The sequence below is a fragment of the Meriones unguiculatus genome, chromosome 14, assembly GCF_030254825.1.
Source record: "Meriones unguiculatus strain TT.TT164.6M chromosome 14, Bangor_MerUng_6.1, whole genome shotgun sequence".
NCBI classification, from domain to species: Eukaryota; Metazoa; Chordata; class Mammalia; order Rodentia; family Muridae; genus Meriones; species Meriones unguiculatus.
The window spans coordinates 85,174,841-85,198,738 of record NC_083361.1 but is presented as its reverse complement, the minus strand read 5'-3'; the positions used below and the strand labels follow the sequence as shown (position 1 = coordinate 85,198,738).

General features: G+C 45.2%; 1 protein-coding gene across 1 annotated transcript in view; it reads right to left on the bottom strand.

The window, feature by feature from the left end:
• Xrra1 (X-ray radiation resistance associated 1) overlaps nucleotides 1-15,507 on the bottom strand; it is a 69,762-nt gene extending 54,255 nt beyond the window's left edge. Inside the window, exons 1-5 of the mRNA XM_021658994.2 lie at nucleotides 15,414-15,507; nucleotides 9,998-10,170; nucleotides 5,727-5,798; nucleotides 4,663-4,735; nucleotides 1,453-1,550 (exon numbers count right to left, since the gene is read on the bottom strand). Coding sequence (XP_021514669.1) covers nucleotides 1,453-1,550; nucleotides 4,663-4,735; nucleotides 5,727-5,798; nucleotides 9,998-10,170; nucleotides 15,414-15,507 — 510 coding nt within the window. The remainder of the gene's footprint in view (nucleotides 1-1,452; nucleotides 1,551-4,662; nucleotides 4,736-5,726; nucleotides 5,799-9,997; nucleotides 10,171-15,413) is intronic.
• Between the last annotated feature and the right edge of the window lie 8,391 nt (nucleotides 15,508-23,898).

Sequence of the window (23,898 nt, the reverse complement as noted above, 5' to 3'; positions counted from 1 at the left end):
TGAGAGTTTGCCTACGGAATAACTCCAAGGACCAGCTCATGTCCAGGGTCAGAGCAAACTGCTGCCAATTCTCAATATGACTTGAAACCAGGGGGGAAAAGTCAGCATTGCATTCAGCACAGGATGTTTTCAGCATGTGAGGTGGACACGCCCACCATCTTGGGAAAATGCCCATTCCAATATGTCAAAGTATTTCTAAACTCTGGCATACGAAGGCTCTCAACTCTTTGAAAAGGTCATTTTCTTGAAGACAAGGTAAGTGAGGCACACATGAAGCCTGGCTGACCTTTGATGTTTGCAGATTGAATCTACCAAAGCTAACAGCAATAGACATGCTGCGGAAGTATGAAGGGAAATGCTTTACTATAAGGCTGACACAGGGAAGGGTCAGACACCACTCAGGGAGAGAGTGAGCCTGGCCAGGTGGCTGGGCCCCACTTCTGGCGCTGTTCTCCAAACCATGTGTGCAGTGATTCTTGGATAGGGACAAAAACCTTCACTCCCTCGATTCTTTATCAAAGTCAAAGGAGGTAATAAAGTATGAGGCTATGCAGACCAAATGTCCTATATTTTCTATCCCAAGGTTCTGAGAACAGGAATGTGCGAGCACCTAGAATGTACGCTGAGTTTACAGGGGCCTATTTCGTCCATCTTCATCTCTGGGTCAATGGACGAGGGAAGCCTGTACTAACCCAGGCCGGTGGAACCAGCCTAGTTTACTGAGGTCAGGGTGTGTGTCTTTGGTATCGGCCACAAGGTCTCTAGCTCACTGTATTAGGCTTTTAACTTCCACAGCCCTCCAAACACCCGAGCAGATACATTTCCTGAGAAATTCCTCTTCCTTGGATACTCCACTTAAACTCACTTTTCTCCTAAACATGAATGGTCCTTGGCACTTATATTCCAGGATCATACACCTTGGCTCTAGGTACCTATCTACCACTAGTACCACTAACACTATTACCACCACCATCATCACCACTACTACCATCACCATCATCACCACCATCACCATCATCACCACCATCACCACTATCACCTCCACCACCAACACTACCACCATTGCCACCACTACCACTACCACCACCACCGGCATCACCACCACCGCCATCATCGTCACTACCATTACCATTACCACCACCCTCTCCAGAGGCCAACCATAAAGCAAGAGCCTAACAGAGACAGCCCAGAGAACCTTTCCCCAAAATCACAATCTTGTTTTGTTTTGTTTTTGAAACAGGGTTTCTCAATGTAGCCTTGAGAAACCTGGTCTACTAATTGAGACCAGGACAGCTTCCAACTCACAGCAATCCACCTGCCTCTGTCTCCCTGAGTGTCGGGATTAATGGTGTGTGCTACCACGCCTAGTTCAAAGTTACAATCTGCAAAGCCCCCTATACTCATTGCTTACAGGGAACAGGTAGGATCAAAAACTTCCTACCTCCAACTTACTTCCAATGTCTTGAAGTCTCCATATTTCACATAGACTGTCTTGATGCCATTGAATGCCAGCTCCAGTTCCTTTAGGGCTGGAAATGTATGAAAGGCATCTGCATGGGCAAACAAAGAGAATCTTGAGTTTGTAAAGACTTAAAGAGAAAGATATTGAACATTCGCTGAACTCCACAGGGGAAGGCCAGGTGCTGTGGAAGATTCTTTATATCTCCATCCTCAAATCTCCAACCATAGGGCTGGAGTGATGACTTGGGGGTCAAGAGAATTAACTGCTTTTGCAAAGGACCAGAGTTTAGTTCCCAGAATGCACATGGGGTAGCTTCCAATTGCCTGTTACTCTAGCTCCAAGGGTTCCAGTGACCTCTCCTGGCCTCTCTGGGTACCTGTACCATGTATACCACACCCTCAAATACACACACACACACACACATCACATCACATATGCACACACAACACAACTGAAAATAATGTTTTAGAAAGTTCTAAATCTCTAACTGCACTCACTAATAGAAATTGTGTCTGCTCACATGCAAAGCCCATTTAAAAATTATCTCTCTGTCCTCTTTTTCTTCCTTCCCAATCCAGAGATCTACCTCAGGGCCTTATGCATGCCAGGCAAACTCTCTACCACTGAGCAACACTCCTAGATAATCTCTATCACTTCTGATTAGAGATGCCAAAATGCCTACCCCAAATAGTCAAACATCACTGAAAAAAAGTGTTCCTTCAATCCCAACTGTTTAAAATTCCATGTATATACGTCGTATTTTCTAATGTATGCGTCAAAATACATTTTCTTTTTATAAGCACCTATATTGTGGCTTTTCCCCTTTAACAGTATGATTTGAAGATCATTCCATGTTAAAACAGATTCATCCAATCGTTTAGCTACCTTCTAGAATAGACATGACCTAGTTTAATCCTTTTCTATTGGTAGCATTTGAGGGATGTGGGTAAGAGGTGATCAAACCCTGCCTCTTGCATGATAACTGGATCTCAGATTCACTTTCTAGCCCTGTCTCCCTGGTAACCTGAAGTGCATGCCATGATCACTGTGTTAATAGGCAACTATTGGTTGTGGTGAAAAATGACTGCATACTGGTAAATCATGTCTGGGCCGGGAGAGAGTCTAAATTATACCTCCAGATGGGGTGCTTCTCGGTAAATGGTGACTCTATGATCAGACATGTCCTTCATGGGAAGGCTGCAGGCTACAGGCTTATGGAATGTCACAAGTGACATTGGTTCCTGTGGTGGATGAGCTTTCTAAGCAAGGGCAATTCCTGCGTTTACTCCTGAGTTTGTATCCTGCGCCTGGAGTGATACTGGGCTAGTGGGCAGCCCTGCTGGATGGCCAGCCACGAGGGCTCCACAGATGGACTCCTGGAGCTGCACAACTGGCACCGGTGCAGAATCACTTAGACCTGGTGTGCTGGGCAGCCTACAAAAGCTGAGTCAACGTTCTGCAAAGTCTAACAAGAGACTGTCTGCTGGGAGTTCCCTTGTGTAAGTTTCTCTGTATAGATATACCCCTAGAAATGGAACTAATAAAGGCAGTTACTCCTTCAATTTTTTAAAGATAGATTTATTTATTATCTGTATGTGTGCCTGCGTGGCTTCATGTGCACTGAGTGTGTGCAGAAGCCCATGGAGGCTCAGATACTTGGAACTGGAGTAATAGGTGGCTGTGAGCTGCCCCCAGGGATCCTGGAAATTGAACCTGGGTCTTTTGCAAGAGCAGCAAGTGCTCTTAACAGCTAAGCCGGCTCTCCAGCCCTATTTTATTTAAAATTTAAGAGATACTACCAAATTACCCCCTCGGTGTCACATTGATTTCTTATATTTTATTGTCTTCAAGAGTATCCACGTCTACACCGGTGTGGGCAGCTATTAGTCCTTTTTATACTTGCCAGTGTTTGATGGACATAAAGAGTATCCTCATGCTGTTTTCATTATTATAGGGCTGATCACCTTTACACATGCCCTTGGCCTGTTTATGCCGAGGCATCTCCTAGCAGATAACACTTCCTTCTAAGGCAGGGATCTCTTAGATGTTCCTTTAGAAGCTCCTCTCAAACTCAATGAGACAAATCAAGCTCACCTCATTAGCGTCCCATTTCGAACTTTTTCTGAGTATCCCCTTGATTCAAGCCCTTTCCTTATATCCCCTCAGGCTGCCAAGCTCAGTGGTTCCCACCTCGTCCCAAATCACTTTCAGTCCCCTTCACTCCACCTGTCCACAGCTTCATCTCCTCTCCCATGGAAAACTGAACTGAACGTGGAAAAGCAAACAGGTCTCCCAGTCTCCGTTTTTATCTCTTAGAACCCACCCTTCCTCACTGAGCTTCCCTGTTTACAATCCTTCCAGAAAATCCTTTTTCTGTCTGGAGGATTAAGTTCAACTCTCGAAGCCCTCGTAGATCAAGTCCCTGCCAATGTATCTCGCCTCAGTTCTTTTTCCTCAGGCATCTCCTGTAAGCAATCGTCCTGACCAGGTAGTACCTTTCCACAGCTGCTCCTCAACCCAAAACATCTTTACTAATTCCTGAGTCTCATACATACACACGCGTGCACACACACACACACACACACACACACACACACACACATACACACAGGTGTCAGAGGACAATTTCTTAGGAGATGGTTCCCTTCTTCTATCATGTGGGTCCCAAGGATCAAATTCAGGTCACCAAGCTTGGTAGCAGGTGTTGTGACCCACTGGGCCACCTTGCTGAGTCACCTTATTTCTTTTTCGATCCTATCTTAGGTGTTGTTTCTCAGTTTTTCCTAACTTGATGGCTTGGGTTAATATCCCCCTTGTATGCTTGCATAGCATCTCCTAATTTCCCCGTGCCGTTACTTATATGTGCCTTGCTTTTGGTTTGAGTCTGAGCCCATGTCTCCTACCAAATCACAAGCTCTCCTGAGCAGGAGTTGGGCAGGCCACACAGTCCTGGCACCAGCAGGGGTCACTGTAGATTTGCTGAATTACTAAGAGGCTTTTTCTCTCCCTGGAGTTTGCAAGGTGGCTTGCAGGGTTGGAGGAAAGGATCGGCTGTGTTTGTGGAGAGGAGTGTCAGCTCACAGAGAAATGTGCTGGCTGACTGCACAGAGCCAGAGTGGAGATCTGTGTTCCCTCCAGTGCCCTGGCCACTCTAGAGAGACCAGAGGCCGCTCACAGGTGCACGGACAGACAAAGCTCACCTAGAGGCAGCAGGTTTTCGGAGGCATTGATATAAATCACGGATGTAAAATGTTTGAAGTCCTTTTCCCTTGCCTGTTGGAAAGCATTCCAAAAAAACAGTGTTAGTTCAGTGTTAGTTCCTGGCCCAGGAGCCCCGAGGCAGCACCAGAGCAGCTGGAGGACGAAGAGGCGTTCTTAGTGCGAGAGCAGCCAAGCGGGGAGGGCCTTGGGGACCCCGCTTTCTTCTACACTGGGACACTTCAGACGCATGGAAGAGCAGTCAGTGGCACTTTGGAGATATAGCCAAACATGACCCAGTTTTAACAGATCTGATTCTGAACTGTCTAAACTTGAAAGAAACCATTAGAAGACTTACGACCTCCATCCCACGCCCTCCATGTGGTCCCCAAACCCCACACCTCATCCTTGTTCTTGATTTTTATGTGTATTACATATACACTTATGTTTATATCCATCAAGTACATGGGGTTATTTACATGTTTTAAAACTTTATATTCATATTATGGTAAAATGTGCCTTTTTACCCATGAGCATGCTTTTGAGATTTATGTGGGATCTGTGTAGCTCTTTGGAGACTAATCTGTGTTGATACACATAGCTCCAGTTTTTCCACTTGACTTCCTTGAGTGTAGGACAAGTTATTCCTTTCTAGCAGTACACGCCTAGTCTGTTTCAAAGCTTCCGTCATTACAAACGGTGGTGCTACACATATTCTTGCATATTTCTCCTCAGGGAAAGAGTTTCTCTACCCCTACCATATGGTAAACTCATGTGGTGGGAACTCTACACGAGGAATTACAGTCTACCCTGGCTGATTAATGCATGTTCTATGCCCCAGTCTCAAGAACAGATTCCTAAGGTCAGTTTTTCTAATTCCTGTGAATGCAAAGTTTGTGCATGGATATTGTTCCCGCACAGTGAGTCCTTGCCTGCCCGCCCCTCCTCCATCTTTCTACATAACTGATTGCTAGCTACCAGGGACTGTGGAATTGCCATACACAAACCAGAGCATCCGGGCACCCCATCACATCTGGCTCGGTCACGTCTTTGCTGCTGGCCTCACCTTGGAGAACTTCAAGCCGCTCACATTGACAGTGCAGAGATCTGATGGTTTTCTCACACTGTGGTGTTTCAGCTGGAACAGAGGACACAGTTAGTCCCCAAGGCCCAGCAGAATATGATGAGTTCAGCTATTTCTGTTGAGTGTTTTCTCACTGGGCACTTTCATAAACTTGCCATTTGTTTGTTTGTGCATTCATTCATTCACTTCCTCACTCACTCCCTCACTCACTCATCACCAAGTACTAGCTGAATACTACTCTGTTCCATGAACTATACTAACTATATTAGCAAACTTTTGTTTAGCCCTAACTGAACCTCATTTAATGTGACTAGTGTTTCTTATTACTTATTAGGTGTGTTAAAGCTTTCTTTTCCAGTATTACTAGGTAAAGGGTTTACTTCTCTCTTTAATGAGGTTGAGAGACAGAAGGAGCCTTGCATGGGGCTCTATAACTCGTATGTGATAGATCTATGATATGGATTCAACCTATAATCATTAAGCTGTATACTTTTGTCCGCTGTTGGGGTTTGGTCTGGTGCTATCTGTTTTGTGTTAATTGCTTCCCCCCACCCCAGGCCTGCTTGCTAAATACCCCAAATGATGTTATAAACTTTGTCCTTCTGTTTAACCAATAAACCGCAGACAAACCTGCAGACAAGGTGGACACGGCAGGGTGGCCAAGCTTTGCAGGCTTTGGGGGACAGAAAGGATCTTGGTGAAGGGAGAGACAGAAAGAGAAAAGAGAGGAGTAAGCCACAATGGGTTAGCATGGAAAAGAAACTACATGGGCCAGGAGGAAGGACTCCAAGAATGATGTGGAAAGGATCTATCCAGATGAAGGATAAGCAAGTATTTATGGAATTAAGGATAGGAGGCAGCCCAATTAAGAATGATCAAAGCAGATAAATGGGATTCGAGCTCTGAGATATATCATAGTGTAGATGGAATTATCTGACCAGCCCAAGGTGAAATAAGGCAATTACAAAGTCTAACAGGTATCTGTATATTATTGCTTGTGATAGTGGGTTAAATAATACCACTGTAGTAATTAGAGGGCTAATAACCGTTATTAGCCCAATACTATTTATTTACCACATCCGTCTGCCTTATGTCACTGTCCACAATATCAGGACCAGCTTTAGAATATCAGTGCTACAGAGTTCCTTGTCCCAGTCCATCCCATATGGTGCCTACTATGAAGACACTCTAATCAGACTCAGAGAAGACAGCGGGGAAGCAGCGGGCGCTTTCTATACGTTCACAGAGTGCCCACTTAGCGGGAAGCCAAATGGCAAGTACTTAGAAATGTAATGATTTTTTTAAAGGAGAAATTCAGGAACCCGTGGGATGTGGAAAGAGGAGGGCCCAACCTTAGCCTTAAAGGAGAAAACATTTACTTGAAGTGATTTTTCCAACTGAGAGCTAAGAGCAGAACAGGAGATGATCCTATAAAGTAGGCAGGGGGAGCCAAGGCCTTCCAGACAGGGGAAGGCAAGGTGTTTTTAGAGAGGGAGTTGTGAAACTATGCGGATCCACACTAGCTCTGAACAAGAGTGTGGCTTGAGTAGGGCTGACAGCAGTTTCTGAAAGATCAGTATGTCTGACCCACTTAGAAAGGAAGAGAAGACAGAAGAGATCAATGTGCCAGATGTTGACAACATTTCCAATAAACACTCATCTACACTGTCCCTGCTAGAGAACACGAGGTCATTCACCGTCCTTAAAGTGGACATGTTCTCACTGCAGCCCCAAGAACAAGATTTAACCTGTCCCAGACAACTGTCAAGGCCTCATTCCTCCAACCAACGACTGAATGTACAGGTCAGGCCCGCGAGATGTTGGCTGCTGAGAGGGGTGGGTGACCAGTTTAGAGATGCCTTTTCTTCTAAAGACAGGCACGGCACAGTGGTAACCCCTTCTCTACCTCTGGATGCTGTCCTCTGTGTGTGTGTGATGATCAGAATTGCTGCAGCCATTTTTGAATGATGAAGGGGGTCAGCCCAAGAGGACAAGTCAGCAGGCTGAGAATGACAGAGCAGAAAGATGAAAGGAGGCTGAGCTATAGTGCTGCTCCACAACTATTATATAACAGATCCCAAACATATCATTTGGGTAATATTACCTCCATGTTGGCACAAACTAACTGGTCAGCAAGCTAGTAACCTGGGGTTATTCTCTCTTCTTGCCTCTCACCCCTGTCCACACTCCCACCATTACCAAGTCCTGGAACTTCTATCAAACAGTCATCAAGTCTATCTTCTATCTTCTTTTCGTCTCTTCTGCTACAACTTTTTTTTTTTTTTTTTTTTTTTTTGCATTTTGTTTTTCAAGACAGGTTTCTCTGTGTAGCTCTGGCTATCCTGGAAACTCACTCTGTAGAACGGGTTAGCCTGAAACTCACAGAGATCTGCCCGCCTCTTCCTCCCAAGTGCTGGGAGTAGAGGTGTGTGCCACCACCACCTGGCTATTGGAACCACTGGGCCACCATCATCTCTTATTGAACAAGCCATGTAACTCTCAAACTAGTTCAAACCAGCAAACTTGTTTTGGCATTACTCTGAAGAGCATTCTCGTTGCTTTTTCTTCCCTAAGCAGCAGTGCAGGTAACAGCAGCCAATTAAATGTGGGGCCACAACTGCTGGAAACACCAGGATACGAAAACAGGGACATTTGAGTATCTCATTTGTAATTTTAAAAATTAACCTTACTTTCTATACCTGGGTGTTTGCCTATATGTCTATGCACCACTTGTGTGCCTGATACCTGTGGAAGCTAGAAGATGGCTTCAGACCCCAGGAGTTACAGAAGTCCTAAACATCTGTGAGTGCTGGGAATTGAACCTGAGTATTATAGAAGAGCAGCTAATGTTATCAGCCACTGAGCTCTCTGCAGCCCTCAAGGCCATCATTTAAAATGGTGTGGTACTTAAAAAAAAACTTACGTATATCCTCCTACGCACTTCAAACCATCCCTGGGTTATTGATAATACCTCATGCGGTACAAATAGTATGAAAATGGTTGTCTAAGGAATAGAAATATAAAGGTATGCACATGTGTAGTACCGAGAGAGAACTTTTGCTTTGTCTTGTGAACATTTCAGTTTGTGGTTGTCTGGACCCGTGGCTGAGGAATAGTGGCTATGCAGGTCAACTGTACTTGAAAATGAGGGAGGAAAGAGCACTGTGCAGTGACGCGGTCCGCTCCACCTCTGGACGCTGCTTCAGTTCTCTGTGTTCTCAACTAGCAGTGGTCATAACAGTGAAACAAGCGCCACAGGCTCTGCCGAAAGCTTGTGCTGCTCAGTGAGGTGAGGTGGAGCCAAGCACGCTTTCTTGCGACCTCTGATAAACATAGCTTAGGACTCACAAGCAGAATGTGGGAACAAGCGGGGGAGGGGGCTACCAGAGTTCTACTTTGGGAGCAATGAGAACCCACGCTGCCCATTAATATTAATTTACAAAATCCATCTTTGCTTGCCAAGCTACTGAAGCATTGCACGGAGCAGATGTGAAACTGCCTGGCTGCTCTCCAACCCAGCACCCAGCCTTCTCTGAAGAGATGAATCCTCCTGCTTCCAGGAAGACGCTAAAACCAAAGGGTAAAGGTGTAAGGCTTTGGGGGAGTGAGACCTCCTTGGTCTCACCTGCTCCTGGAGAAGTCACCCCAGAGCAGAGCACAGCATGGCACACAGGACTCTCTCGTTCCACCTCAGAACTGGCATAGGGTCCTCAGTCTCCCTTTATTGATGAAACACTTGCTTTTCCAGCTCACAAAAGACTTTTCACTTCATATAATGTATTTTTTGTTTTAGAGCCAGGATCTCACTATGTAGGCTCACAGAGATCCACTTGTCTCTGCCTCCCAAGTACAGAGATTCAAGGTGCATGCCATGTCTGGCCATTTTATAGAATATAAAGGTACAACTTTTAGAGTCAGTAATCAGGGTTCTAATTCTGGTCTGGCCATTTATTGGCTATATGTGGGGTCTCTTTTTCCCCTCTACCAGTGGCAACAATATAGTAAGGATGGCAACACTGGGCCTGTCTCACAGGGTGTATGGAAAGGCTTCCCATGTCTTAAAGGAAATTGCCAGGGTTCTTTCACCGTCAGCCACACTCAGTTTGCCACCATCACTCTCATAGCTTGGAGTGGGATAGGAGTAGTGGTCCTTCGCCCTAGTCAGACAGGAGCAAAGAAGGAGGATCCTCACTCCTCCCCTCCCCTAGCCTTAGATAATGCTGCCAACCACTCAGGAATGCATTAACTCTCACCAGAAAAGGCCGGTCCAAGGTGTGTCCAAGAACTTCTGCCTGGTGATCCCGCCGAGATGCTTTCTTCAATCCAATCTCAAAAGATACTTTCTTCGGGTTTTCCTGAACTTCGGTGGGCACCTTACCCACATTCTTCATATTGCCTTTCCGAGCCACTAACCAGTGTCCTCGGCCTGTGGGGAAGATCAGACCAGTAAGAAGGGCCAACCTCCTCCGAAACCAATGGTATGAATATGCACTATTTCTCTCTAATGCTAAAGCCCCAATAGCTCCTGAGTGCTAACACTCAGATACTCTGTACTGCTGGATGGTGTCTGTATACATGTCTCATTCAAGCAGCTGCTAAGCTCAGTGCTTACAGAGGAAAGGGCTAGCAAGGGAAAATCACATGGCTTCCAAATTATTTTATCTCCAAATGTGTGCCTCCTAAGTCTACTGTTCATCTAAGAGACAAAATCAGCTCCTTCCTGTTATGTGATGTCCTCCTCCTCGCTCACTGTCTCAGTCTAGCCAGTTTCTCCCCGACTAGTCAGCTCCTGGGAAGGCCTGTGTGTGACCTGGCTTCCATGCATCAGCCAAAGGAAGACTGGGAGGGCTAGGGATGGGACTCAGGTTGGCCAAGCGTTTGCCTAGCACGAATGGAGACCTCAGTTTATCTGCCCCCAGCACTGTATAAAACTGGTTATGGTAGAGCACGCCTGTAATCCCACCACTTGGAAAGTGGAAACAGGAGAATCTAAGGTCCTCCTTGGCTACACAGTAAGTATGAGGCCAGCCTGGGTTACATGAAACCCTATCTAAGAAAAGAAAATGATCATGAAGTTCATAGCAAGTTCGTTTAAAATCATGGTGGCATTCTGCAATCTGCTCTCTTTCACATTCACAATTAATCTAACCATGGCATTAATTGCAATCTGTAATTATATTATTCATTTACTCATTTGTTGTTCACATACCCTCTGGGATAGAAACTCTGTAGCAGCAGGGCCTCATCTGACTAACTCATCTTCATGTCCCCATGGCTTGCACTGAACTTACCACCATGACCGCTGCTACGTGAATGACTTAGTGAACCCACATAGTCATCTGTTTAGATGTTTGTGGACCTCTGCTTTGTGCTGAGAGCTGCAGTTATGGGAATGAACACAACAGAAGGCCTGATCTCCGAAAGTTCAGTAATATCTGAGGTGCTGTGGCCCTACACTCGACACTGCTGCCAGTTCAGCTTGCCCTGGTCCCATGTGGGGCATTTCCCACTCCTGCTGTGGGCCAGGCAGTCTGGTGACCACCACCAAAGCTGTCCCATCTAGGACACAGACTTTGGTACTCCTTGTCTTACTCTTCATATCCTGGACTCCTAAAGATAACAAAATGAGTTGTTGTGAAAACTCAGAGTGGTCAAGAGGAAAGGCCCAGATGTGCCAGGGGATCAGTGTGAGATGAAGCTGGAGGGGTCAGGACAAGCAGACCATAAAATGTGCTTTGGCCAAACAGAGCCTTTCAGCAAAAGGGGGATCAAGGGAGGATTTTTTTTTGTTTGGTTTTGTTCTTCTTTATAATTTTTCATTTTGAGATAATTTTAGACTTCTAGAAAAGTTGTAAGAATGGTATAAATTGCCACATTGCCTTCACCCAGCTTCCCTAATGGTCTGCCCTTCTATAACAGGCACGCAATTACTGCACCCGAGCAATTAGCACTGATGTAACAGCAGCTACTAATGTCAGCCCTACTTTGAAATTTGGCAGTTTCCCGACTAATGTCTTCCCTCCGTCCCAGGATCTAGGCCAGGATCTCACATCACACGCAGCTGCCGTGGCTCCTTAGTCTGCTCCAGCTGGAAAGACAGTCCTCCATTCTTTTCCCTTCTGCTGGCTTGACACTTGAGAAGAGCACTTGTCAGTTAAACATTAAATGTTAAAGTATTCAGAATAAGCTCTCCCCCAGTGTGAACTTGTCTGATGCTTTCCCATGATCAGACAGACGCTTTAAACTTGGCCAGCTACCACAAAAACAAGCTGTGCCTTGCTCTGTGCATCATTTCAGGGAACTCGTTCTGCGCTATTTCTGGTGGTTGTAACTTGTTTCTGAGACAGGTTCTCACTATGCAGCCCAGGCTGGCCTCCAGCTCACAATCTTCCTGCCCCAGCCTTCTGAGTGATACAGTGTTTATTGTGTGTGTGTGTGTGTGTGTGTGTGGTATACTCGTGCATGATGTGTTGAGTGCATGTTCACATGTGTGCAGCTGTGCATGTACACGATATGAGAGGTTGTCTCTGTTACTTTCTACCTCAGAAAACCATGCTGGCCAGCCAGGAAACCCCAGAAATTCCCCTGTCTTTGTCCCCAAATCTGGGGTAACAGGTGTGTAAGGCCATGCCTAGCTTTTACAAGGTTGGGGATGGGTCCTGATGCTTGCTGCAAGTGCTCTTCCCGACTGGGCCACTGCCCCAGCCTTACAATGCTAAGTTTGATCACTCATGCAGAATGGGGTCTGCCTGCTTTCACTACTGAGAAGTTCCTATTTTTACCTTTGTTATTAATAACTCTACCTAGAACGTTGTTCAAATATCTCCTTTCTCATACTTCTACCCCCTTTTTGTAGCATCCCAAGTAGCTGTGTATCAGCTTCCCTGGGTTGCAATCTGCAACTGTTCAAACGCTGTGTTTTGTTGTGACAGTACTTGGTAGGTTCAGTTAGTGTCTATAATGAACTGATGTTAGTGAGAGAAGTACTTGTTAATGTGGGTGGCCTTACCCCACTCCGTTAGCTGAAAAACTTAAGGAGCAAAACCTGAGCTTTCCTAGAGGAGCAGGAAGTCCTGCTTCATAACTACAATGTGGGGTGAGGCATGGTGGCGCACACCTTTAATCCCCGCACTCCAAGGGTCAGAGGCAGGCGGATCTCTGTGAGTTCAAGGCCAGCTTCTCTACATAGCAAGTTCTGGGACAGCCAGGGTTACCTAGAGAGACGCAGTCACAAGAAAAAGACTAATGGGCTGGGGTGTAGCTCAGTGGTAGAACACTTACCAATCTTGTGCAAAGCACTGGGTTTTATCCTCACCACCAGGAAACAAACAAACGAACAAGCAAGCACTCACTTCAGCATCAGCTCTTCTCCAGGGGTTACCTAAGTCTCCACAGCCACAGAGCCAATTCCTGTCCTGCCTACTTGTCTATCTCTCTGTCCATCTATAAATCCACCTGTCTCCTACTAGCCACGCTCCTTTAAAGAATCCTGACTGACATATTGTCCAAAAGTGGGTTTCACCTGCAAAAAAAATATTGCTGTCATATTTGAATAGTGATTTTATGTTTCCCTCTTGTAATCTCTATTCATTAATGAGATTTTTACCACAAGAAAAGGATGTTTCTTCTCCCCCACTTTTTTCTTGACTTAAATGTTTATTTATATCATCATGGGCTCATGCATATTTATTGCACGGTCTGCAACCCAATCCTGCCATTATTTATTTCCCTGTTTAGGTTGTCCCAGATTTGGCTATGTCATCTGGCTCCTGCGTCCTTCCTACCCGCCCTCAATGTTTTTCTGAGCATGTCTTCACTTTCTGGTACCACAGATGTTTAAGGTCCAACCTGAATTCTTTTTTCCTTGCCTCAGACCTGTGAATTTCTATTTTTCTGGGGAGCTATCACTCCTTTCGTTGGAGAATAGTATTTAGAAGCCAAAACCTGAACAGCATGGAGATTCTTCGCTACTTCTATGCCTCCTTGCTCTCAGTGAGTGAGTGTATCCATACATGCAGGTAACACCTCCCTCCCTCCTTCCTTTGTCTGTCTGTCTGTCTCCGACTCTGTCTCTCTGTCTGCGTAGGGAGATATTGAGGGAGAGGGAGAAAGCGTAAGTCCATACTGATAGTTTCCTTAAAGGACTCACGCAAGCAGATGGTCAGGAAGGACACCTAAGTGGAAAATGAAATCACCCGGGAGAAGCAGGGAACAGGGCTGGAATGTAGCTCAGGGGGAAAGCCCTGGCCTGTCATGTGTGAGGCCCTGTGATCGATCGGTCTCTATTTACTATACCCCTCAAAAAATTGAAGCCTAGGCTAGAGTTGTATCCTATGTATTCTGTGGTTTTCCCACCCCCACTCCACCTCACCATATGCCCCACCCTCACCCCCCCCCTTTTTTTCTAAGACAGGGTTTCTCTGTGTAGCCTTAGCTGTACTGGACTAGCTTTGTAGACCAGGCTGGTCTCAAACTCACAGAGATATGCCTGCCTCTGCCTCCCCAAATACTGGGATTAAGACATGGACCACCGTGCCATACTTACACTAACTTTCTATATATAGGATCAAACAGATTTAAATTCACTCCTACTGATTCATGAGTTATTGAGTTTAACTTCACTACAGCTGTTGAGATTACAAGCATGTGCCACCACACCTGGCTCTGTGGTCCCCTTTATTCAAGGTTTTTCTGTGATTTTGGTTGCTAGTTCTCAACTGTGGCCTAAAAATATGAAGTAGAATTCCAAAAATAAAGAATAATTTACAATAACTTATTCATTCAGCATATTGATATGATTTTTCTACTTACTATTAGCTGACTAGAACTCTGTTTTAACTCTGTATGTTAATCTCATGCTCTTCCTAGTTTATAAATTAAACCTTATCAGGGCTATATTTATGAAAAAATACAGTATTTAGGTGTGTAAATGCACAGATATAGTTTTCATTACTCATGCTTTGGGCATTGACAAGTCAATACCCCCACTGATGAAAAGAAAATACGTAGAGTAGCAACAAGTCACAAAGCCAAAGATTAAACAAGGTGTACTACTCTCTCGACCATCCAAAGCAACAGAGGTGCCTAACTTCTAGGCAGTGTTCCACTCGTGCTCGGTTTAGAAGTCCCTCCTCCAGGGGAGTTTTTAACTAGGTGGATAGTTGAAAACTACCAGAGAAGTATAAACATTTTCACTTAGGAGCTGAACAGAGCTTGATTTCTCATCTGACAGGAGAAATGGGGGAACATGCATAAGACTAAAGGGTCATAAGATGGTTTGTTGTAAAAGTGGGGGGAGGGCAGGGCTTCGTGGATTGGAAGCCTTTGCTAACTTCAATGAAGGCTGGAGTACTCCAAACAGACCAAAGAGCTTTGTGAAAAGAGCAGCCTAGGAAAGAAACATGAATAAAGGAAAGGGGCTGTGGCAGAGATGAAGGGTTGGGTTTGACTGTGAGTGACACGGAGTGCCTCTATGGGTGTCAGCAATCAGAGGCCACTGAACAGAAGCCACTGTGCTTAAACACATACTGCAGAAGGCCTATGAGGCTCCTGTGAAAAGAGGGCTTGGAGGGGACAGGACTGAGTGGTGTAGGAGGAAATGAGAAAAATCGTGCAAGGCAGGAGGAGCTGGGTGTGGAGAAAAGGCAGCGATTGGAGAAGTCACCTCACCTTCTTCTGGTATCCGAGTGAGATTTTTTGCTGGAAAGCAGTTGGTGAGGCAAGGCCTGCCATTGTCCATTTTGTACATTCCTGAAGACACCATCTCCCTGAGGGATACAAGGGCAGTGGGGAGTCAGAAGAGTGAAAAGGTGTAGGGAGCCCTCCCCCAGTACTGTTCACGAGCCCACCAAGACCTCTGTGTCCTGTGCATCCTACCTCTGAGGACCAAGACACTCTGTTTCAGAAATGGGGCTGCTGTGAACAGAACAGGGAGGCAGGACCTGGGCTTTCCATTTCAACCCAATCCTAATTCAGCAGAATCCCAGGTTCAGCTCAGACAGACCTGGTTTGAATCCTGGTTCTGTCTTGCCTTGTTGTGTAATAAGCAAGTTCCTCTACTCCCCCAAGCTCCAGAGTCCTCATCTGTAAAGTGGGGGCAACATCCTCCCTTAACAGAGGAGTGCATGGATCAAATGAGAAAGGCAGTTGTCTTTGTTTTAATAGAGTTCAGAGTAGGGGGGCTCACATTTTAGGAAAAGTGGTGAGGAAACCAAGTTTGGACTGGATAAGTCTGGCTTGAGGGGTTAACTGAGTTTAATGATGGAGAGAAGAATAAGTAGTTCAAACAGAAAGAGTTATGGGACTGAGGAGGACACTGAGGAGCACAAGAAGAAACTATCAGTCTCAGGAAGGGGAAGATTGCATCTGGGACTCCCAGAGTGAGGCTCCACAGGAAAGACAATGTTTGCTTCTGCACAGTATTGCTATGAGGGGTGGAGGTGGGGTTGTGGGAACTATGGTTTCAAACTCTAGGTGACTAGGAGAAAAAGTCATCTTCTGACCTTTACACCATCATGACCAGAGCTGAGCTTGAGAAAGGGAAGTCTGACAAAATTGGTCCCAGTGAAAGAGACTGGCAATGGGACAGCAAGAAAGGAGTACTGCATAAACCAATGCAAGCCGCAAGGGCCCGTTTAAAACCGAGAAACTAAAAACTGCAAACACTGTTTCAACCACACAACCTTGTATGGCTGAGTGGACAGGACTGGCTAGGCTGGAAAGGGGAGGGAAGAAACCTTGACATCTTGAAGAACAGGTTTCAAGAGCAGGCTGGTGGGCCTTGGGCTCAGTGGCAGAGCACCTGCCCAGTATGTTGGAGGCCCTGGGTTCCATCTCCAGCACAGCAAAACCAAAATGCAGCTAAACAAACAAAAAAACAGTTAGGGCCTGTGGCTTTCATGTAAGAACCCAGTCAGAGGGGAAAAGGAAGTAGAGAAGGAAAAAAAATAAAAGAGAGAAAAGGCAAAAAACAAAAACAAAACCCAGAAACCAAAGCAAGACCAGAAACTAATTGCAGAGAAGTAAACAGGAGTATGGAGAGTGCCCAGTTTGCTGTGAGGTACCCCAAGGGAACACAAAGCTTAGGAAAGTGCCTGAGCAGAGAACTGGGAAGTCAGGTGGGGTGAAGACCTCCAACAGGCCATGAGGAAATAACAGTCACATCCAGGGGAGGGGAGAACTAACTACTGATGTATGGAAGAAAGGAAGGCAGTGGAGAAAGGGAGGCAGTGCAAAAGATAAACACAAGCAAGGTTTCCAAAGGCCTTGGCTGTGAAAAGGAGGAGATAGGCAAGCAGTAAAGTAGAGTTAAGAGAAGGCAGGCAACAGGGCCGGGGCTTGGGGGCGTGGGGCGTGGGGTGCAGGGAGTGTCTGGCTTACAAAGCTTTTCTGGCTTACAAAGCAAGCAAAGGCAATGCTTTTACTCCAGTGCCAGCCTTGAGGGCAGTCACTACAGAGAAACTGAGAATGCTTACCATGTGGACTTGGACACTTAAATTACTTAGCATTTCACCACAGTGCCTAGGTTTCTCTCTGTGAAATGCAGGCAATGAGTGGATCTCATCTATGGAAAGGCTTTGATGATCTAATGAGAAAATGCTTGTGAATGTGTTTGGGAGAGCAAGGGCACCGGGCTTGCATATATTGTTCATTTTCTATGATGACCATTGTTAATAGGTTGAGAAAGCTCAGCTATCCCTATCACCAAGAGAAACAAGCAGGTTTGAGGAGGAGAGCTGAGAAAGATGGGCGGCCTTACCCTATCTGGGAGCAATCAGGAGGAAGGGTATGCTGAGCCCAGGGGAGGGGTTCCTCCACTGAAGTGGGGGCAGGGAAGGAAGTCTCCCTCAGGGACAGCTGCAATAGGAAAGACAGTTCACACACCCTGTATGCCCATGCATGGATACAGACAGACATGCACGCACATGCATGGGGACAGGCAGAGATTAGGAAGTGGGTTTGGTTCTGCCTCCAGGGTCTGACCTGGGCTTTTTTTTTTTTTTTTTCTTTATCAAATTGTTCTTGATTTCAGAATAATCCTCAGAGGAGTCCAGACCCCTAACCACAGTTAAATTTATCGCCTGTCACTCAGGGAACTGGCTCGTAGACCAGTAAAGATGAAGGAGAATTGATGCAGTAGAGCACTTGCCTGGCTTGTGCAAGGGCTTGAGCTCAATCCTGGCACCCCAACAAAATCGTATTTATCACCTGGATTTACGAGTCTTTGTCAAAGTCTGGTGTCAAACCTCGCAGAAGCCCACATAAGTAGCTAAGCTTGGCAAATACAGGTCTTTGCAGGAGTTGGGCAAGCTGTGGGAGTGAACAAAGCTGGATGCCAGAGAGATGGGGGGTGGGGAGGGGGTGGGGGAAGCGTGTGTGTGTGTGTGTGTGTGTGTGTGTGTGTAGGAGCCGCTCCTGTTCAGCCCTCCCCAACTGCTCTCCTGCAGAAATCTGAGTCAACATTGTCAGATTCACCCTCCCCTCTTCTTTTTCAAGAGAAGCCTTTTTTTTTTTTTTTTTCCTGTATGAAATCGGATTATTTAAGCATGAGCAACTCATCTGTCATTTTGTAACAATGTGCAGGCCAAAGCAAACATATTTGGGAAGATAGTCAATTCTGAGGCTACTGTTGATTTTCTGTGATGAAAATCCTTTGATGTTCACAGGTGGTAAGAAAGTAAGAAATTCTGTTCAAGACAAACAAACAAAAAACCACCACAAAACCAGAAAACTACTTTGCAAATTCAACAACAAACAGTTGCTGTTGTCTGGAAATGCACAACAAGGGGACCACCCAGTGCAGCCTGGACCTCATCCTGAACCCAGGACCTTTCTTCTTGTCAGACACTTCTAGTGGTCATTTGATAGGAAAAATTCCAACTCACATTGGCCTACACTTGACTGCTTTCGCCCATCCCTGTACTGTATCCAACCTGGACCACCACCACTCTCTCTCCCTGGATTCTCATGGGAAAGCCACAGGCTTTCCTTGTTTTTCCTTAGCTTTATTTTGGTTTTGCTGTGCTGGAAATGGAACCCAGGGCCTCCCACACACTGAGCAGGTGCTCTGCCATTGAGCCCAAGGCCCCAGCCTGTTCTTAAAACCTCTTCTCCAAGGTCCTTGGCCTCTCTGCCCTCCCCTTTCCAGCCTAGCCAGTCCTGCCCCCTCAGACATGCAAGGTTGTACGGTAAGCAGTGTTTCCAGCTTTCTGAGTGCTTGGTGTTGCTCTAGCATAAAATATCCTTTCTGACCCTGTCGACCTGGTTGAGCTCATCCATTAAAATTCACTTCTGGACCGGCTTTCTAAAGATCTGAGTCTCTTAAATTGTGAACTCCTGGAGATTTTTCTTCAATAGACTTTAGTTATCAAAAAAAATTGCTTTGGGCCAGCTTGAGATAATGTGAGACTCTCCGAGCTTCTTCCCCCAACCCCCCACCCCCAGCTGAGGGAAGGTAGTTACATGAAGACTGAGACTGAGGTATGGAAGAGTGTGGGAAGAATATAAAGAAGATAGGGGCAGAGAGGAGGACTGGGATCAAGGTGTCCCATGAAAAGGTTTCCTTGGAGTCACCACTATGAGAGGTCGGGCAGAAGGAAGGGGGACAATTTGGGAACGAGGTGCCTAAGTTTGGGTCTAGTTTCTACTACAAAGCTGGGTGTTGGGCAAGTCATTTTTCCCACACAGAAAGTCTGTTTTCCCCCCCACAGTAAACGAAGCTAGAAATTCCGTGCCTCGGGAGGATTGTGGTGAGAATGAAATGAAGCAATGGCTAAAGTGTGTAGAGAAAAGGCTTCTTTCTCCTTGCCCATGCCACACTGCTTACAAGCCTTCACTGAACTTTCTAGTGAGAGACAATTGTGCCTTTGCTAGACTCTGTGCTTATTTATTCACTTCTCAATTGTCTCCTTCATGACTTGAGTGCTTTCAACCTCATAAAATTACTAGCAACCATGCAAAGCTCCCCCAAGGGACTATGAACTTTCAGGTTTGAAACTACCCAATTCATTGCCTCTCTTCCACCCATGGGGCCTAGCTCATAAGAAGCAACCAACAGACATGGATGAGCCAAATAAAGGGTATGATGGTACTCCTGGGACCCAAAGAGTATGTATAAATCTGATCTCTCAAGTTTCCCTCATGGGAGAGGGCAGTGTTGTGTAATTAATGGTCAGTTTATAACAGATTCTGTAAGCATCTGTTGAATGAGTAAGTGAATGTTGGCCTAGTGTGGGGGCTGGCTATGTATATTCTGATCCCTGAGATCCTTGTAAAGGGTTGGAGGCTTTTCTCCTTTAGTCCACTTATACTTCGTACCTCTGGAATCACACTTACTACTTTATTATTATTTTGCTCCCCTTACCAACTTCCCACCTGTTCAGAGCCTATGGTTACCTCCTGTATAATGCCACTTCCCACTTGGTTTTGTTTGTTTTTGTCAACTGACACAAACAAGGGTCAACTAGTGTCATCTAGGAGGTGTGAATATCAACTGTGAAATTGCCACTATCAGACTGGCCTATGGGCAAGCCTGTGGCACATTTTATTGATTAACGATTGATGTGGCAGGGAGAAGGCATCCTGGGTTGTGTGAGAAAGCAGTCTAGTAAGCGGCATTTCCCCCATGGTCTCCCCTTCAGTTCCTGCCACAGCTTCCCTCATTGACAAAGTGTGATCAACATGTAAGACAAATAAACCTCTTTTGCCCTAACTTGCTTTTTGTCACAGCAATCTAAAACCAAACTAGAACACCCTGACACCTAGCAAAGATCCTAGGATTCACTGAACAAGGCAGGTGACCAGATACAAAACCAGTTGATTTGTTTTCCAGGACCCCTCTCTGGTGATCAACTAGTCTATCCGCTAGACAGGTGACAGACAGCTAGACAGGAAGCACATGAGTAAATCACAGCCTAGAGCATGCCGGAGATAGCAGCTGCTAGCAAAGGCTCTAGGAATGCACCAGGACACTGGGGCCCAGTTTCCTGTCTATATAGTACTTACTTGATCTTTGACCTTGGGAATGATTCTCTGCCTTCCTTTTGTTTTTGTTTCTTTACCTGTCTCTTTACCTGTAAAAGAGATAGTGTAATTCTTCTTAGCCTGTCATTAAGAAGTCTTGAACCTTAGTAATTATATCCTACATTCTGGACATATGGAGCCTTATGCTCTAAACTGTTTCTTGTATGAAGGATTGCGGGGGTGGAGGGGAGGGAGAAGAAGGGATAACAGAATGAAAACAATTCCAGGAAAAAGATGAAGATACTATGAAGCCAAAGGGGACTGGGAATACATGTAGGATGCTAAAGGCCCTGGTTTTGACCCTGAGCATCACATATGCACACACACAAAAGGCACAGAAACAAAAACATGGATATAGATTTATAAAAACCACAGGGCGAGCAGTAACGTGCAGCTGCATTGTGTAAGCAGGCTGCGACAAGCACAGATGGGGAAGGAAGGCACCATTTTTATGATAGTTTAGATGAAATACATTTCTGCAGAACAGAAGTAGAAAAGACAAAGTTGAAAGATAAAACCCAGTCTGAGAAAAATAAATGCTATGCATTTAATACAGAGAATATATCAAACTCAGGTATTAGACAAGACATAAATGATTAGAGAAATTCCAATTTAGCATGAGGAATAATAGGTAGAAAGGCATGGGATTTACAACTGTAGGGCCTAGAAGGGGACTTAGTTCCTAGGTTACATTTTTCTAGAATGCAACCCTAACAGAAGCATGAACTTATCTTTATGGTAGAAAAATGAAAGTCCAAGGTCCAGACTTGAGGGTTAACTTCAGCTTCCTCTGGACTCTTAACTTAAAAGCTAACTTCAAGCTGACTTTAGTACCTGCTAGCTCCAACAAACATGTGTCTTTTACCTTTCTCTTCCTATACCTGTGTGCCTGCATCATCCCCATACCCGACTCCCACACAGGCACTGATGCTCCTTATTTGCATACATTTGCATACACAGTTCCTATTTCACAGTTCCACAGGGCCTATTTCTTAATGGAGATACTCTATTATACTGTATTAGAATGGCCTGCTTTCCTGACGGTTCTCCATCACACCAGCCTCAGGCTGAGACCCTTCAAAGGCAAACCTAGAACCTAATAACCTCATCATCTCCGGCATCTCAAATGGGGCATGGTCTACAAAAGGAAAACTCTTAATAAATGCTACCACAACTAAACAGAGGCATAAAGAAAATACTGCCAGGGTGACTTTGTTTTGTCTATAAGGAAGGAAAAAAGCAAGGATGAAGGAAAATTTCACAGAGTGAGTAACATTAGAGCTGGGTGCTGAGAAACAAGAAATTATAAGAAAGAGGAATGGCAACAACCAAAAGTTATGAGGCATTCAACTGGAGTGGCCAGGAATTGCTTAACGGAGGGTAAAATCTAATGTGGTATCTATCTATCTGTCTATCTATCTATCTATCTGTCTATCTGTCTGTCTATCTATCTATCTATCTATCTATCTATTTTTGAGACAGGGTCTCTTTGTGTAGCCTTGACTGCTTTGTAGACCAGGCTGGACTTGAACTCATAACAATCTACCTGCTTCTGTCTCCCTGAGTGCTGGGATTACAGGTGTGTGCCACCACCCCTAGCTTAATGTGGTATTCTTTAGTGATCATTATTTTCGTATGAACATTAGCTTTGCCAAGACCTATTTTGTCTGTTTCATTCAGAGGTATGTCCTGAGTGGCCAGAACAGGACTGACTATATGTTAAGCAATTCAAAAGCTGGGTGTGGTAGTACACACCTTTAATCCCAGCACTCAGAAGGCACAGGCAAGTGGATCTCTGTGAGTTTGAAACCAATCAGTCTACATAGTGAGTTTCAGGACAGCCAGACCTTACAGTGAGACCCTGTCTCAGAAAAACAAAACAAAATAATGTCTAACAAATTCAGTATTTGTCTGATCATCTGTATACTCATGGAAAATATATAGGTATAAAAACTAAATAAGGGAAAATAACTAAATAACTAAATATGGAAGTGTTGGGGGAAAGATGGAGGATCTGGAGAGGACAGGAACTTTACAAGAAGACCAACAGAGACAACTAACCTAGACCCATGAGGGCTTACAGAGACTGAGACATCAACTAAGGAGCATGCATGATCTGGACCTAGGCTCCTAGCACATATGTGGCCAAATGGGCAGCTTGGTCTTCATATGGGGTGTCTGGTGAGTGGAGGGGGGTGAGGCTTGCTGTTTCTAACATGGACTCTACTGCCTGCTCTTGGATCACTTCCCCCTGGCAGGGCTGCCTTGCCTGGCCTCAGGGGATGAGGATATGCCTGATGTGACTTGATGTGCTGGGGAGGACTGATATGGGGGAGCTCCCCTTTTCTGGGGGGGAAGGGGAGAGGGAAAGGAGACAGAAAGGGAATGGGGGGGTACTGGGAGGAAAGGAGGGAGGAGGCACCCTTGGGATGTAAAGTAAATAAACTGAAATCTAAAAAACACCTAAATAATGCAGCCAGTTGGAGATGGCACATGTCTTTAATCCCAGCACTCAGGAGACAGAGGCAAGGGGATCTCTGAGTTTGAGGCCGGACTGGTCTGCAGAGCTAGTTCCAGAGCAGCCAAAGGCTACACAGAGAAACCCTGTTTGGAAAAACCACTACCATCACCACCACCACCACCACCACCAAAAAAAAAAAAAAAAAAAAAAAAAAAAAAAACCTAAATAATGCAATGTAATATGGCATAAAGTGATTATTACTATGTGGTAATTTCAGGCCTCCAGATTAGCAACCAGATTTATTTCCCTTATATGCTTTAGTACAGTGTCAAGGTTTATTGGTGCTCGATATTTTTTTCTCGATATATTTTTCTGATTTTTTGTAAAAATCAGATTGCCAAACTGCCAAACTTAATCCTTTTAAGTTAAAAATTTAAAAACGTGGCTTCAAGTGTATTCTGACCCCCATGCTCTCTGGATTCTGCTAAGTTCCTTTCCTTGTCTAAACAGCATTATTCTGAGACTGACAAAGGATGGATGGACCTAAGTGCATGTAGGGCCCTGCCTGGAGACAGTAGACACTCAGTAAATGACACTTCCACACGAAACATTACTAACAACTAAGATGAAGGTCACTTGGGAGAGAATAATCGAGCTAATGTTTTAACAACA